The following is a 14443-nucleotide window of genomic DNA, read 5'->3' as shown; positions in this document are numbered from 1 at the left end:
ACGAACAAGACGATCTAAGGTCCCAGGGTGACGGAGGAGAGGACTACTAACGTGCCTGCACCATGAGACCTGACGGCGCTGCGGACTGAAGACAAAGTCGGGGATGAGTTACTGATGCTGACTGATCCGCTCCGCTCTCATTGTCCAACAGTGTCTCCGAATGTCCACTCCGCTCTCATTCTCCTCCGATGTCTCCGCCGGTGTCCGCTTTGCTCTAATTCTCTGCCCGTGTCTTCACCGGTGTCTCCGAATGTCTGCTCCGCGCTCTCATTCTACACCGGGGTCTCCTCCGATGTCTCCGCCGGTGTCCACTCAGCTCTCATTCTCCGTCGGTGTCTCCAAATGTAATTAAAAACTATAATAATTGTGTAACTTATATTTTAAAAGGCCTTTATAATAATGATAATTAGTCATACAGTTTTTCCCTAGCTTCTAAAAAAACAATTTTCCCCAAAAAGATATGACCCAAAAATTAGCAGAAAAAAAGTAAAGTACAAGAAAATTACCTGAAAATGAATTGACTAATACCTTGAAATGTGTGGAATATTTCTGACCAAGTTGCTCATCCCTTTTTCCCCCCATGTGCTTGACAGAAATTGCACCATGTTGCTCAGGGTTCAAAGGTTTCTATACTTGTGCAAGGCGTCTGAATGCAGCAAAGGGTTAATAATCCGAGTTGATACTTGTCCAGGTTTTTGAATCAGTGTTTCAAGGAAGTAGCTGAAAGTATGGTGTGTTTAATGACTCATTAATCTCCAGTTGTGCAACAGTTGCTGTGTAAATAGAAAGTGCACCTGGATAAAAAAAAAGCCTTACAGATACTAAAAGGGTGTTTTCACACGTTTACTTTTCATGTTTCATGACTTTTGTAAAATATCTACATCCTGTGTGTAATTTACTGCTACGGCGTCTCCTTTATGTCTGAAGGACGGTCTAAATGTTCAGTGTTTGTGCAGCTGTAACACGAAGGTCAGCGGTGTGATGAGGGAAGAGTCACTGATGATAAAAAAATGTCCGATTGCAGCGGCGCCACCATCAACAAGCAACACGTCGCTTAACCCTTCAGGTGCATGTTGAGTTTTTAGAAAACATTCAGTCACACAGAGTTCAGACACATTTTTACCAATGAATTTCCATGACTTCTTCATGATTTTTCAAGAACATACGTACATTATCTGAATATTGGTTCTTTTTGGTTCTGTTCATATTTAAATATACAATATTTTTTTTAAATGATTTAATTATTTATGTAACTGCTTTTTTTAAAAAAGAAATCATGCCTTCTTTAACTGTGGGAATGTTTTTCTTTCAAGAAAAAATTGCGCCATTTTTTCTTTTCTTCTAAAAAATTAGGCAATTTAAAGAAAAGAAAATGACACTGGAGAAGGGATGTAGTTTTTTGTGGGGGTTGGGAGAATACAACTTTCAGTATTTGCATTTTAGGTTTATTTTAGTGATTATTTTTAAAGAAAATATTGTTGCAATTTTTCTTAAATTTTTTAAAAAGAAATTATTTTGGCAATATTTTCAGTGTTTTTATTTGTGAAGAAAAAATGGTGATTTTTAAAAAAAATCTTTTTTCTTTTTCTTTAAATTTTTTTGGGGTGATTGCTTAAGAAACTTGGAAGGCCTGTGTTCTTTGAAAATCACAAAAAATACACCATTTATATCGCAGCCAGAAACAAGATTATGTTTAGATTTTCCAGTTTCTAAAAGTCCTTGAACACGTGTTATTATGTGTTTGTGAAACAAAATTCCATGACTTTTCCAAAATGTTGAGCTTATATTTAATTTGTCCAAAACTTTTCCAGGCTTGGAAATAACTATTTTAAAATTACGTGACTTTTCCACGTTTTTCATGACCGTACTGACCCTGGTCACGGAGACTTAAAGAGACACAGACCGAAAATGTACATAAGCAACATTAGGAATACTTTGGGGGGAAAAAAAGCACTTTGCAGTCTGAGTCCATGTTTTGTCTTTAATGTCTTGATTCGTATCAAAATGGATTTTCACATACAAAAATAAAAACACCATTAGATCCAGCATTGGGATTCACATTAATAGTACATTCAACTACTTTAACCCTCGAGAAAAGCCACAACATTGTGTCCCTAATCTGCTCCAGATTAAGCAGCTCTCTGTACAATGTTTTTCTACCTAACTGCTCATATTTTGTGCATTAATTTAAGAAAAAGTGTCCTCAAACGAACTCACACAGCGTCTTTGTGTGGTGTTCTCTGCCAGGCGTAACTCGTATCAGCTGACTGTCGGAAAGGTCACCGCTAATCACTAATGACAGATTTTGATTGGTTTATGACCTCGACCTTTTTATGCTGGTGGAAAGCACCGCCTCCTGTCATACGTGTATCAGGATGTCCTGTAACAAAGTGTTTCGTGAAGTGTTTAAATAAGGAAAAGCATATCACAACTATTGTTAGACAATGTGGATTATTGCATCATCAGTGCTGATCAGGAAAAACAAATGCAGTATGTTATATGTTGTATTTAGCGCTTTGAAACCTGGATCAACATCTATTTTCTTATGGTTTTATTTCTTTCAAACACATGGAGGAAAAAAAAGAAAAACTTGGCATGAAATGTAGAAAATTTTATTTAAAAAAATGTAGATATTTATTTTAAAAAGGGGGGGAAAGTCCAGAAAACTGTTTATAATTATCATAATTGTATATTTAATATTATTATTATTTATTATTTAATGTTATGAAAATATAATTATTTTAAATTTATTTTTATTCTTTTGTAATTTTCTTGTACTTTTTAACTAATTTCTTGCTATTTTTTAAGTTTTTTTTCTTTTTTTGGCTCATTGCCTTCCCACATTTTCGAAAGAAATTAATTTTCTCAGGTTGCAACACTTTGAGATTTTCATGGTACGATAACCATCTCAGAAAATCCGCACTGTCATGGCATCACAGACTTACTGTCATTATCAGTTCAGTGACCCTTAAATGTCACTGTAACGTGCAGTTAGGAAGAAAAAGAAAACAAAAGGCTGCTATCATCTTTCGTCCTGCTCTAATCCACTAAAATATCCGGTTTCCTTTGACCTAAATCCATGCGAACGCAGCACCAATTTTTAATCAGCATCAAAAATTACTTTTACATCTTAGAAATGTTCCAGACTGGAAGTTTAATTTATATCTGCAGACTACAGGAAGTCATAAGTAAATTATGTTCCCATGGAGGTTTGGTCCTATATGTGCACACACTGAAATTTTTCCACGAGCGTGTTTGCGTGTGCTTGAGCGTGTGCTTGAGCGTGTGCTTGAGCGTGTGCTTGAGCGTGTGCTTGAGCGTGTGCTGGTGTGGTATCAGAGAGGGCAGGGGTACTTGGTCCAAGGAGGCAGTCTGTGCGTTTGGTTGGCCAGCCTCCAGTACCTCTCCTTCAGGATGAATGCAGCTGCTTTGGGCTGCCTCTGCCTGGTGAAAACACCCTTCTTGTTTCCCACCACACGCGTGATCCCTGCAGACACAACAGTGATCAAATTAGCAAGTCAAAAAAAAAAACGTCACAGTTTGTCGTAACCTTCAAAGTATAAGACGGTAAAATTATGTAAAAAGAAAAACTACACATCCAAAGGTTTTGTTCATTACTTTCTCTGCGGCTGATGATGTCTGTGTGTTTCGCACCAGGATTTAGACTACTCCAGTGATACTCAACTTATGGCCCCCAGACCAAATCTGGCCCCTGATAGGGTGGAAGGTGGCCCCTCAACAATTTTCTAATTCACAACAAAAATAAAGTGATTCATACTGTAATTCAACTGTTGGTACTTTTAGTTTAAATAAGGTTCCAGGGTGCAACATTAAAACAGAGCTTATTTATCAAAAACAGTGGAGGATCCCACACTCCCCCCAAAAAGAGGTCCCAGCTGAGACCCTAATGTCCTTAAATCCTAGAAATGTCCCAAAATCCTTGAAATGTCCTCAAATCCTACAAACATGCCATAATACTAAAAATGTCCTAAAATCATCCTAAAATTTTGAAATGTCCTAAATCTTAGAAACATGCTACAATTCTAGAAATGTCCTGAAGTTGTAGAAATGTCCTAAAATCAGAGAAACATCCAAAATCCTATATATGTCCCAAAATCCTAGAAACATCCCGAAGTCCTAGAAATGTCCTAAAACTTAAAAACATCTAGAAATGTTTTTGAAATCTTTGAAATGTCTTTAAAGTCCTTAAAACGTTCTAAAATCCTAGAAACGTCCCAAAATACCAGAAAGGTCCCAATATCCCAATATATAATATAGACATCTCGTAAAAATTGAGATATATCCCAAAATTTGAGAAATGTCTCCTAAAGACATATAGTGCCGCTGCGACTGGCCCCTGGCCTCTCGTCGTTTTGTAAAAGTGGCCCCCGAGCAGAGCCAGCTGACTCTCCCTGTGCGACTCTCGGCGGTGATGGCGGCGTCTCTTCTGTAGCTTTAACAGAGCGCTCAGTAAACAGTAAATCCCCTCAGCGCACGAAACAGCAGCAGGCGGCGAATGAACCGGGAGAAAAGACGGCAGTTCAGGTCGGACGGGTTGTCGTCGTCTGCGGCTGCAGGCCGTCTCACCTTGTGCAGTCATGAAGTCGGCAAAGTTCCAGATGAGTTCACCGACGACGTACTGCTTCCTCTTCTGGTCGAACACGTCGTGGTAGCTCTGCAGGACCACCTTCTGGTACTCCTCGGAAAACATCATGGGTGGATCCTGCAGAGAGAAAAGACGCACAAATCTGACTGCTGCTGCACAAACACTCAGGTGTGTGTGTGTGTGTGTGTAGGTGTGTGTGTGTGTGTGTGTGTGTGTGTGTGTGTGTGTGTGTGTGTGTGTGCGTGCGCGTGTGTGTGTGTGCGCTCACATTGTGAAGCCCCGGCACGGCGTCCGCTCCGTATTCACTCTGGATGATGGGTTTCTGGTACTTCCCGTACCAGTTCTCGAACTGGGTGTTGAGCTGGATGGGGATGACCTCCAGGTGTCCTGAGTCGTGGTACCAGGAGAAGTAACTGTTCACACAGATGACGTCCACAAAGGGAGCCTGGAGACAAAAGACAAAACAACAAAAACATGAAATACTGTTGGGCTGCACCGAATAGTTCGATACAGCGGCGTACGGCGTTCTCGGTCTTGGCTGTCCTGACCAGACCCTGATCCACCCCCACCTCTTAAAATCTGGACCCTAACAGAGACGCCGATTTAAGGACGTTTCTCAGATTTTAGGACATTTCTCAGATTTTAGGACATCTCTTGGATGTTAAGACACATCTTGGATTTCACAAAGTTTTTAGATTTTAAGACGTTAATCAGATTTTAGGACGTTTCTCAAATTTTAGGACGTTAATCAGATTTTAGGACGTTTCTAGGATTTTATGATATTTCTGGGATTTAAAGACATTTTTAAGATTTTAGCACATTTCTCAGATTCTAGAACATTTCTAGAATTTTGGGATGTCTCAAGGATTTTAGGACATTCCTCAGATTTTGGGACATTCCTCAGATTTTGGGACGTTTCTCAGATTTTGGGACGTTTCTCAGATTTTGGGACATTTCTAGGATTTTAGGATATTTCTTGGATTTAAAGACATTTCAGAATTTTAGGGTGTTTCAAGGATTTTAAAATATTTCTTGGATTTTAGGACTTTTCTTAGATCTCAGGACATTTCTCAGATTTTAGGACGTTTCAAGGTTTTTAGGACATTTCTAAATTTTGAATGACATTTCTAGGACTTTTGCACATTCAAGGGTCTTTACGTCTTTTCTCTGATTTTAGGATGGTTCGAGGATTTAGGATTTTAGGACAATTCCAGAATTATAGGACCTTTGTTAAAATTTAGGACATTCGGCCGGGTTGCTGCTCTGTCTTTGTTGGACGTTTTAATCTGGGAGCGATTGGACGTGTGCTCAGCGCTCTCCAAACCAAACCCAGCATGATGGTGACGTCACTATTTACTGACGTCTGCAGTCTACATCCCTGCAGCGCGAAGAGAAATAAGCAAAAACAGGATTTTCAGGTGGCGTTAAGCTACTTTTCAGATGATTTGAATAGTAAACATAAATATTTAATGTCTGTGGGTGTAGAAACTCACCCCTTTGTCTCTGGCGTAGTTGCTGTCTGTGATGTAAGTGACGGGTCGGGTTGGATCCAGAGCTTTGGTGTGTTTGATCACCGTCCTGCAGGAAAAACAACATTTCCTGACAGTGTTATATCATCGCTGCAGTGTCACTAAGAGCTAACTCCTGTAGTTTGTAGAAACTGCAGCGTTTTACAACTTGTGTGATGAAACATGCATGTGCTTTCTAATTATGTGCACACTACACACACACACACACACACACACACACACACACACACACACACACACACACACACTAGTAATGCTGCACCTGATGGGTACGGCAGGCGGGCGGGGCGAGTGTTTGTCTGGCATGTTTGTCTTTGTGACGCCTCGCAGCTCTTTAGGACTATTCTTACTGCATTCCACATGTCAGAGGGGAAGGGAGGGGTTACACACACACACGCACGCACACACACACACACACACACACACACACACACCCCCCTCTGTAAGACTTTAAAGCTGCAGTGCAGAGCTTTTGTCTCCCCCTTCTGGCAGTTGGAGTCATTACACAAACGCCGTCTGTCTTCTCGCGCAAGTATTTTGACTTTAACCCTTTGAAACCTGGATCAACATCACTTTACGACATCTATGTCTGACTTATGAAGTCCCCCTTTCAAACTCGGTGCAGATATATTTGGTGTTTTAGCTGCTTAGGAGGAGATGGAGGGTAATTAGTGGAAGAGCGTTGTTGCACCTCGCCGGTTAAGAAGCTGAAGTTTTCGCGTTTACTTGGATGTTACGTTTCCATCAATGGGGATCGAAGCTGGAGGTGATAAAAACCCGTGTCTACTGTCATTTGACGCGGGTGTGAATGGCGATTGTATGCATTCACACTGCATTAAAAATCCAGATGTTAGCGGGTTTTTGGTGCAGTGGGAACGAGGCTTCTCTCTGAGGCAGTGAGTTTGGGTAGATTCGTCAAAAAATCATTTAAATACTTGTTTATCAAAGTTATAATTACATTTTTGTTCTCGTGATTGTGACGATAATTTCTCAAAACACGATCATTTTAAGCTCCTGGTACGATAGTTTCCAATCTGGCAACACTGCTTTTTAGCCTTGTCGCAGGTGATGTGATGTCTCCTCCTTCACCTTGACCTCTTCGCCACTTCCTGCCCCCCTTTTTCACGCTGGCCGGGTGATTTAAAACGCATCGCTTCCTGAACACCGGCACGGGAAAGTCGTCAGAGACGCCACGCGCTTCACATCTAAACAAAACCGGCAGTACTCACTTGAAATAGTATTCAGCGGGAGGCATCTCTGCAGCCGGCTCGTTGGCCACCGACCACATGACCACAGACGGGTGGTTCTTGTCCCGACGCACGAGCTCGTCCATGACGTCCAGGTGATGCGTCAGGGAGGCGTTTCCAAAACTGCGACTAGATAAGCGGGGTGCAAAAGACACAGCGGACGCTGAGTTAACGGGTTCTCGAAAAATTAGACTTAACACACCTTTATAATCATAAATGTATCTTGTGATTGAAATACATGAAAAGCAAAAATTTACAAAAAGAAGTAAAAACGAAATACATATATTTGAAGAAAGATGGGAGAAAAGGAGTAAATACATATTACATAAAATACTTATTTTTCTTCTTTCTTCTCTATTTGTTTCACGTGCTAACTCATAAATGATATCCAGTGTGGTTAAGTACGTAACAGTAAGTTACCCTGCGACATGAAATTACTGAATTTTGAATGATTTGTTTTTTATTGATTTGCATGATGCGTTTTTTTATTTAACTCAACAAACGTCGACGGTTCAGTAAACATTAGCTATACATTCGACTTAACAACAAACACTTTTTATTCACCGTTTTTTTTTTTTTACAACTTAAATGATCCTGACAAAAAATTATTCACCTGCTGGAACATTTTGTTTACCCGTTTTCACAGATTTTAACAAATTTAAAATAACAAGGAAATTATCTAAAAAATGCAAAAATAATATAATTAATTTTAACATATAATTATATTAATTATAAATGTTGTTCTCTTTACATTTTCCTGTAAAAAAAAAACCACAGAAAAAAATCAATTTTCCAATATTTTTCTCTTTTTCGCAGCATTTTTCTTGTTGCCTATTTCTTGCTAATTTTGGTGTTATTTCTTGCCTTTTTCTATGTTTTTAAAATAAGTCAAACCAATTTGCTCACATTTCAAAGGTTTAAATGATGGGGTGTCAAAGGGTTAAGCAACTTATAAAAATCGTATTGTTTTGGCAAACTTTTTTCTTTTTTCATCGACAGGAGAGAAAACAGCTCAGTTCAGGACTTTGAAAATGTGTGTTTTTTCTGTAGATTTTCAAGACATCTGTCCTCCGTCCTCGTACGCCGCGACGTTCACACTCTGAACCCTCAAACACACCGAACCGTCACGGAGGCGTGAGGGGCGACACTCACATGTCTTTGATGCCGACCCCCGGACACTCGTCGATCACCACGATGCCGTGGCGGTCGCACATCTGCAGGATCTCCTCGGCGTACGGGTAGTGACTGGTGCGGAACGAGTTGGCCCCCAACCACTTCAGCAGGTTGAAGTCTTTGGCGATCAGGGACCAGTCGAAGCCTTTACCTCGAATCTACAGCACAGCGTAAAAACATGATCGGATTATTCAACTTTTCCTGCCAGATTTCCTCTCTGTTTCAGGAATGAAAGGGTAAAAATAGATGTGGGCAGAGTCTTTTTCAGGGTTCGTACAGTCATGACAAACCTGGCAAAGTCATGGAATTTCCAGGCCTGGAAAACCTCTGGAAAACCTTTTTTCACAAACAATAACGCTTTAAATGAATTAGATAATCCAACGATAATTTCTGTTTTTACAGTTTCTGTCAGCGATAGGATGTGTAATTTATGAGGACAAAAAAATCTAAAAAAAATAAAGAAAGACAATCTAAAAAAAAATTAAAAAAAAAAAATCTTATCTAAAATTTAAAAAATCGCCACAAATTTACGAAGAATTAAAAAAAAGCTATTTTCCCTTTAAAAACCACCAGAAAATTTTTCAAAAAAAAATTAATCACCCAAAAAATTCCAAAAAAGTTTTCTTAAAAAATCATCAACGAAATAAACAAAAAATTAGCCATTTAAAGTCGCGAGCCCCTTCCCTAAATCCAAAAAAACCCCAAAACATAAGTCCCTCCCCCGTGCTTAAAAAACGATTTGACATGCCTCCCCCTTTTTGCACCACCCCCTCCTCTCATAAATGATGCACAGTCCCTATGTCCCTCATGTTTAAATATTCAGTTCTAATCTTTTACATAATATTTAAAAAGCTGTTACATAATACTGAAAAAGAGCTGATGGAGTATCAATGGTCGTTTCAGAGAATGTATGATTTTTAAACTTTGCCTCAAAGTCCTGGAAAAATCCTGGAAATGTGTTGGTAAAAATGTGTGAACTCGCTTTTCGTAAATGTCTTGCTTCCCTCGACTGTTACTCACGTCCGAGTCCTCGTGTTTGTTGACTCCGTGGAAGTAGAACGGCTTGTTGTTGATGAGGAACTGCGTGCTGGTGACGTTGACGGTGCGGATGCCGACCGGCAGAGCGTAAACGTCCTCGTACGTCGACCTCTCGTCGGCTGCCATTAAGTGAACCTGCACGTTAAAATGCAAACGTTAGACACGTTTTTTCTCAGCAGATTGTGTTGAATAACCAAAAAACTAAAACACAACTCAAAGCGGTGCAAAAAATATCAGGTGAGGAAGAAAAGTCAAGAAAAACTATAAATATTGTGATAATTTTTGGCCAGTATTTTTTTTTTTGAATATTAATATTAACTTTTTAACTTTTAGTCGTATTTCTGCAGGTAAATATGCTGCTGAGTGCATTAAACACTGTTGATAATTGACAACTATAATAATTAATAATAAATGATTCTATCTCAAGACAGCTTCTTACTCTCAGAAATCTAGTAGCAAATACATAAAAAAATAAAGTAAATAAGAAAATAAATAAATATGAAAATAAAAACAAAAAATTAATAAATAAAAATGCACATTTGGTAGAAAAGCAAATAAATAAGGGAATTAAGTAGAAAAGTAAATACATTTTTAAAAAGCCAATTTAACAAGAAATGAAAATGTATGTCTTCATTTAAACACATTTTTTGGTACAGATATTTACAGATAAACAGAGGATAAAGTCTTAAAAGGTAAATATCCTGCTGAGTGCATCAAAAACGGTTTATCCTAATAATGGGTAACTATAACAATGAATAATACATTATTATAGTTTTAGCCAACTAACTTATTGATCTCACAAATCTTGTGGCAAAAAACATAAATAAGTAAAATTAATAGATTTTAAATAATCTGAAAATTAAAGTAAATAAATAAATATAAAGCAAATCTGGTAGAAAAGTAAATAAATAATAAATAATACAGTAGAAAAGTAAATATATTTTTTTTAAAGAAATATAAATTCATGCCTTCATTTAAAAAACATATTTTTGGTACATTTGGTCCCTGCATAGATGTATATGTTTGTGCGAACAAAAGGTCAGAAAACTGGACGTCTGCCGCCGTTTTTTGGCAGCTTCCATCGAGGTAACTCTCTTTTTTCTGCAGCTGAACGTGACTTTGACGCGCTCGTAACCGTCGTCTCACCTCCAGGCTGTAGAGGTAACCTGGATTCTCGTGCATCAGGTACGGCCACCACAGCTTGACGTCTGGGACTTTTAGCACTCCGGCTGGCGCGCTGGAGGACGCCACCGAGCGGCCGTCTTTGTCCATCAGAGTGACCTTCAGGGTGGCTGACGCGGCGCCTTGGACCGACACCTTGTAGTCGACCAGACCTGAAACACGACGACGCTCGGGATAAACGTCAGAGAAGAAGAAACCTGGATCCACATCAGTTTTCTTGATCTGCATTCAGACGCCTTTCACAGAGTTTTAAACCTCTGAACCCAGAGAGGATTTTAAAAACAATATTTTCTTAAAAATCCAGAAAATTGTACTTACAATTATCACCATGATTTATTGAAAATTATGTTGCAGAATTATTATTATTTTCCAGGCTTTTTAACAAGTAATTTCCCTGTGTTTTTCTTTTACTTTGCTATTATATTTTATTTTACTTTCTTGTGTTAAAAAACGTATTTCTTTTTATTTTTAGTCAAGAATTTCTTCTCAGTTCGCTCATTTACTTCTTCCCATGTTTGAAATCAGTCGAATTTGCTCCAGTTTTAAGGGGTTAAGACACGATCACCTAAAAAAGAAATGGCCCAAAAATGAGCAAGAAATGAGTAAAAAGTAAAAGAAAATTCACCTGAAAATCAGTAAAAACAAACAGGAAAGTAAAGAATTTTTAAATCTAAAAAAAATATATAAATATATAAATAATTTCAAATATCTAGTCAGGATTATTATAAATATACATATTTTCCCTAGCTTTTTAAAGATAATTTTCTTTTCTAAATATACTGTTTTTTTGCAGCGTGCAGGACATTTCTCGCCGAGTTGCCCGTTACCTTTTTACTGTGTTTTTGATGTAATCAGATGTGACGTTCAAAGGTTTTAATACTCGTGAAAGGCGTCTGAATGCAGCACGAGATCACTGATCCGGGTTTCAAAGGGTTAATAAAGCCTCTCGATGGAGTGAAATCCGTGTTTTCGTTATAATCGCGATACTTTTGTTTACCGGTTTTGTCCGTGAAGTCGGTCACCACGGTGATGTCGTCCACGTAGGCCTTCGGCGTCGTGTAGAGCAGCACAGGACGATGTAATCCAGCGTAGTTGAAGAAATCAAAGTAGATGTATTGCACAAAAAAACCATCTGGATACCTGTCGAGCGACATCAGAGTAAAAAAACATGAATGAAGTTTGATAACGAATGACGGATTTTGAGCTAAACGAACTTAACGGAGATCTGAGGTGGTTTCTCCACACTTTAATGTGTAATAAGAGATTTTATATTAAAACACATTTTTTGTGCTGTAGTTGTAGTTTTGTGTTTTGTTACACGAGCTACCTGACGGCCAGAAAGGTGACATTAGCTTAGGGGTTAACGTTTGTACTGTGTCCGGTTTAATAAATCAAAAATGACTTTAAATACAAAAATAAAAATAGATACATGGATATTTAAATTAATAAAAGGCATAAATCGATGCTGAAACAGACATAAATAGATGAATGCAGAAATTACTATAAAAAATAAATTGGTAAATGCCTCACTAAATTAATAAAAATTGATAATGTAACAGGGTATGAATAAGTAAATATCTTGCATTTATGTCTGGATTTTTGTGCCACAATATTTATTAATATCTGTAATTTGCAATTGATATTCTTGTAATTACTTGTTTATTTCTCTATTTGTTCTTGTATTTTTTTGTGTATTTATTTTTGCATTTATTTACTTACACATGTAATTTTTCCTGCAGTTTCTATATTAATTTACTTATTTACTGACAATAATGACTTTAAAAAAAAATTTAGTTAGTTAGTTTAAAGTTAGTTTTCTTCACAGAAATGTATTTAAGCTCTCATGTAATTATTTTAATTGAATAATTCCAGTAACAGTCGTGAGGTTACTTGGTCCGGTCGGTCATGTGCTGGATGACTCCTGGAGGAAGAGTCTCCAGACTCAGTGTGTTGTTGACAGCGACGGTGATCCTGCACGGCAGACCCGGGTCTCTGCGGATCACGCCGCCGATCTCAGCCTCAAAGGGCAGATGACCGCCTGCGTGCTCCGCCACCTTCAGCCCGTTCACCCACTGAGGCAGAAAACCACAGTCAGTCCTCGCTTTGATCACGATGCAGAGGTGGATGTGTAAAAGGACGGAAATGTATTTAAAAAATGACTTTTATCTCCTCACCACTATAGAATAATAGTGAGCGCTTCCCACTCTGAGAACCACTCTGGTTCCGTCGTCAGTGATCCAGCGGGTCGGCACCACCACCTCCCGCTCGTACCACACCCAGCCGATGAAGTCTCTCAGGGAGGCGTCCTGGGTGATGTCGTTGTAGCTGGCGGGAACTGGCATCTCCGTCACCGGGCCGCTCTGCAAAAAACACAACCCCAGTGAAAAGGTGACATTTTATTTTTGTCTTTTCCAACATTTCCAAAGTCCCAGAACATCAAATTCACTGTTTTTATTGAGTCATTTAAACAGAAAAATCTACTTTTTCCAAGAGTGGCCGCAACATGTACACTTCTTTTTTTTTTTTTTTAAATGAGACTTCTGCTTTTTTTGGGGACTTGAGCTGAATGACATTTTAACACTTCAGAGGTGTTACTGTATTACTGTATTGCACTGTAAATGTCGCTTAGAAAGTATTTTTATTTACAAAAAAAGCTAAATAAAACTCATGAGGGAATGAAGAAAAGTACTGCAAAAGTTAAGATCATAGATGTTATATATTTATGAGTATTTTTAATTTCTTACTTTTATCCAAATATTCAAATATTATTTTTGTTGACTTGGTTGTATATGTGCACTAAATGGCGAATAATGGGTTTAAAAAAAACCCAAAACTTTTTATTTAAATGTAAATAAATGAATTCATAATAATGCTGTGTTTACTCTGAGCAGCTGTTAGCAGCTGTCTGTCCCCCTGTCCCCCTGTCCCCCTGTCTCACCTCCGCCAGCCGCCTCTTGAACCATGCCTGCTCGAAGCCCCGGTTCCTGTTGGGGGACTGGTCCGCCCTGAAGTCCCACAGCCCGCTGAGCTCCTTCCGCTCCCTGGAGGAGGACTCCCGGGGAAACAGCATCCCGGAGTCCAGCAGACATCCCGCCTCAAACACCGACGCCAGGACCAGGACCAGGACCCGGAGCAGGCCGGGGCTCTCACACCGGACCATCCTGAACTTCTTCCCCGCAGATCGCAGGCGAGTGACTACCGCACTTTTCTCCGCTGACTCGGTCACGTGAGTGGATTTATAGTCACGTGACTGCAGAGCCGATCTCTGGCGGGGACTTCGGGTACTGTCGGAAATTTCTCCGAACTCACTGTTAACGTCAACATTCACCGCCCAAAGGGACACGAAGGACTGCAGAAACATCAGAAACGCTTCAAAACACGAGAAAACAAACAAGAAACAGAAATCAAAAAAATCAACAAGAAATAAAAAGTAGTAGCAACAACATTATTATTAAAATGAATAGCTCACTGCAAAGATAAGTAAAAGACGACAAGAATATTACCTGAAAATTAGCTAATAAAAACATAAATAATTAGAAGTTTTTTTCAAATAACAGGGAAAAATACCAAGAAAAGTATATTCATAATCATTATCATGATCAGAATTATTATAATGATATTATTATTATCATCATCGTCATTATTATAAATAAATACAGAAATAAACA

General features: G+C 38.7%; 1 protein-coding gene across 1 annotated transcript; it reads right to left on the bottom strand.

The window, feature by feature from the left end:
• Positions 1-1967: 1967 nt before the first annotated feature.
• gusb (glucuronidase, beta) lies at positions 1968-14006 on the bottom strand. Its single transcript, XM_088089008.1, has 12 exons — positions 13714-14006; positions 12950-13135; positions 12666-12847; positions 11773-11915; positions 10740-10927; positions 9576-9728; positions 8535-8713; positions 7365-7511; positions 6100-6184; positions 4875-5051; positions 4588-4723; positions 1968-3487 (listed from the first exon to the last, which is right to left on the bottom strand). Exons 1-12 carry the CDS (start codon positions 13933-13935, stop codon positions 3336-3338), a joined length of 1950 nt encoding a protein of 649 aa, XP_087945134.1. The 5' UTR covers positions 13936-14006; the 3' UTR covers positions 1968-3335.
• Between the last annotated feature and the right edge of the window lie 437 nt (positions 14007-14443).

Source organism: Plectropomus leopardus, chromosome 15 (genome assembly GCF_026936395.1).
Source record: "Plectropomus leopardus strain MGB_pleo_1.0 chromosome 15, ASM2693639v1, whole genome shotgun sequence".
Lineage (NCBI taxonomy): Eukaryota > Metazoa > Chordata > Actinopteri > Perciformes > Serranidae > Plectropomus > Plectropomus leopardus.
Note: the sequence above shows the minus strand (reverse complement) of the source record. Positions and strands in the feature narration are given on the sequence as shown.